General features: G+C 53.0%; 1 protein-coding gene across 1 annotated transcript; it reads right to left on the bottom strand.

Annotated features, from left to right (window-relative positions):
* Nucleotides 1–743: 743 nt before the first annotated feature.
* TWIST1 (twist family bHLH transcription factor 1) lies at nucleotides 744–2,789 on the bottom strand. The gene is made up of 2 exons (XM_055144705.1): nucleotides 2,017–2,789; nucleotides 744–1,404 (listed from the first exon to the last, which is right to left on the bottom strand). The coding sequence occupies exon 1, from the start codon at nucleotides 2,662–2,664 to the stop codon at nucleotides 2,059–2,061; it is 606 nt and encodes a 201-aa protein (XP_055000680.1). The 5' UTR covers nucleotides 2,665–2,789; the 3' UTR covers nucleotides 744–1,404; nucleotides 2,017–2,058.
* Between the last annotated feature and the right edge of the window lie 258 nt (nucleotides 2,790–3,047).

Here is a 3,047-nt window from a genome sequence, read left to right as displayed (position 1 = left end):
TAATACTTCCAGCAGTTACCTAAGATACTGAAAGTTCAGGTTTTTCATTTTACTTCACAATTCTGTTCTTTATATATAAAGGAAGATGTTTCTCAAAAGATTAACATGAGAAAATATTCCTAATATTTTTATTCCTTCCTATCATGACACATAAATGCCTTCACTCATGAAAGCAGATATGCATATTGACTTTACACTTGTCTTCTAAAGACATTATGCAGAATTATCTCTTTCCTACTAAGCTTTGTTCTTTTCTATGTGTTCATTTACTTTGTTTCCAGGTAGATAATTTTAACTCTGCTTGTGCAGCCTTTTGCTCACTTTAAAATCCTCACAAAGAGTCGAGCATGGCAAAAAAACAAAAATACACAGGAGCAAGAGTGCTGGTTCATGCAGATTATTGGTACTGAACTGTTCTGCAGTTGCCTCCTCTAAGTATGGGCAAGAGAGGTGAATAGCAAATGTAAGGGTTTTTTGCTGTTGGGGACCTGGTAAGAGATGAAGGAAAGATGCCACCAAGGCCACTGAACACCAAAATGGAATAATAATAAAGCTGTCTTTCTAAATAACATGCCTGTGCCTGTCAGTAGCTAGTTTATTTGCGTTTTTAACTGCTTTGTTTATATTAGTGCCCCCCCCTCCCATTTGGGTGCCTCCAGAGTTAAACAAGCAAGTATTTACCTCCAACTTAATCCTGAGTTTAAAAATTATAGACCAAACTCTAAGATTCTTAAAATTTTCAATCATATTTATTTATTGCAGAAAAATAATATACAAAGATATTTACAAAACAATCATAAAAATATGAATGCATTTAGACACCGGATCTATTTGCATTTAACCATGGGTCATCAATAAATAAATAGAATGTTGTTTTTTGTATTTTAAGTTTTTTTTTCCCCTCAGAGGAAGAATAAAAAAAAAGGAATGAACTATGATTTTGCAAGTCAGTTCGTTCCCCATATTTTTATTTCTAAAGATGGTATTAAAATTCCTCTGATTGTTACCATTTTAAAATGGAGAAAAGTCCATAATGATGCCTTTCCTTTCAGTGGCTGATTGGCACGACCTCTTGAGAATGCATGCATGAAAAAATAAAAAACATTCTTCGTCCAAAAAAAAAAAAGGAAGAAAAGAAGAGACAAGAAAAAGGAACACAAACAACTGTTCAAACTTCTATCAGAATGTAGAGGTGAGGATGGTGCCGCTGCCCGTCTGGAAATCACTGTCCACGGGCCTGTCTCGCTTTCTCTTTTAAAAGTGCGCCCCACGCCCTGTTTCTTTGAATTTAGGTTCTGCTCTTCTAATTTCCAAGAAAATCTTTGGCATATAGATTTAGTTTTAGTTATCCAGCTCCAGAGTCTCTAGACTGTCCATTTTCTCCTTCTCTGGAAACAATGACATCTGCAATAAACCCAGAAGGAAGGGGGGGAAAGTTGGTTATTTATTGTTGAGGTGTCGGAGGCTGTTTTCTATGACTAGTGAGCACAGCTCTTATCACCACCACGGAGAAATGACGCTCAACAACCTGGAAGGATTTCAGCCCTAGGGCAAGAGGAAGTGGGTGGGCGGAAAGGAGGTGGTGGAATTTGGAAACATTTGTTTTAAGGAGAACGAAAACTTCCAAGCGCCCCAAGAAAGGGAGGTGCTGGCAAGATGGTCCTCTGGCCCGAGATCCTCGAATCTTCCCCATCCTTCCCTCCAGTCTCGCACGCACACTCACGCACACTCACGCACACACACAGCCTTAGCCTAAGCGCATCCCCGGGGAAACCTCTCTTCCTAGGGGGGAAGGAAGTGCCTGCCATGGACTGGGGGTGGGGGGGTTGGATCAGGGTGGGGGTCATGATGATCCTGTCGTCGGGGTTGGGTGGAGGGGTGGTGGCAATACCAGGTGGAGGTGGAGAGGGCAAGTGGCAGCGGGCGAGCTGGCGCGCGCGGTGGTCAGGGAGCCGCGGGCCCGGAGGGCACCGCGGGTGCCACCTGAGCAGTGGTGCGCGGGGCGCAGGTCCTTACCTAGGTCTCCGGCCCTGCCGAGGGAGTGGGGGGCTCCGCCTGCTAGTGGGACGCGGACATGGACCAGGCCCCCTCCATCCTCCAGACCGAGAAGGCGTAGCTGAGCCGCTCGTGGGCCACATAGCTGCAGCTTGCCATCTTGGAGTCCAGCTCGTCGCTCTGGAGGACCTGGTAGAGGAAGTCGATGTACCTGGCGGCCAGCTTGAGGGTCTGGATCTTGCTCAGCTTGTCCGAGGGCAGCGTGGGGATGATCTTCCGCAGCGCGGCGAACGCCTCGTTGAGCGACTGCGTGCGTTGGCGCTCCCGCACGTTGGCCATGACCCGCTGCGTCTGCAGCTCCTCGTACGACTGCGGGCTCCCGCCGCCGCTGCTGCTGCCGCCGCCGCCCGCGCCGCCCCCGCCGCCGCAGCCCGCAGACTTCTTGCCGCGCTTGCCCTGGGCCGGGCTGCCGGGCTCGTCGCCGCCTCCGACGCCCCCGCCCGCCGCGCCGCCGGGCCCCGCGCCGCCGCCCGCGCTGCGCCGGCTACTGCGCCGCTTGCGCCCCCCGCGCTTGCCGCTCGGCGGCTGCTGCCGGTCCGGCTCCTCCTCGCTGTTGCTCAGGCTGTCGTCGGCCGGCGAGACTGGCGAGCTGGACACGTCCTGCATCATCTCTCGGGCGGCAGCGCGCGGCCTCTCGGGCCCGGGGCAGAGGAGGAGAAGCGGGGCGCCTCAGCCCGCCAGCTTCCCCCGCGCGCGGCCCGCCGAGGAGGGCGCGGGAGGAGGGCCGGGGAGGATCTCCGCGGGGAGGGCGCGCGGGGGAGGCGGGGAGGGAGGCGGGAGGGGGAGGGGACGGTGTGGATGGCCCCGAGGTCCAAAAAGAAGGCGCCCAACGGCCGCACGCACGCCCCGCTCGGCCTTCGGGAAACGCTGCCGGTGCCGGCGAGCCCGCGAGGTGTCTGGGAGTTGGACGCGAGCTGCACACTCGGAGGCTCTTATACCTCCGTGCAGGCGGAAAGTTGGGGGGCAGTAGTGTCATTGGCCTGACGTGGGGA

Source organism: Sorex araneus, chromosome 1 (assembly GCF_027595985.1).
Source record: "Sorex araneus isolate mSorAra2 chromosome 1, mSorAra2.pri, whole genome shotgun sequence".
NCBI lineage: Eukaryota > Metazoa > Chordata > Mammalia > Eulipotyphla > Soricidae > Sorex > Sorex araneus.
The sequence above is the reverse complement of the archived record's forward strand: the minus strand, read 5'-3'. Positions and strand labels throughout refer to the sequence as shown.

Coding starts and splice junctions, on each gene's coding strand:
- TWIST1 (XM_055144705.1), bottom strand. CDS start 2,664: ATGATGCAGGACGTGTCCAGCTCGCCAGTCTCGCCGGCCGACGACAGC.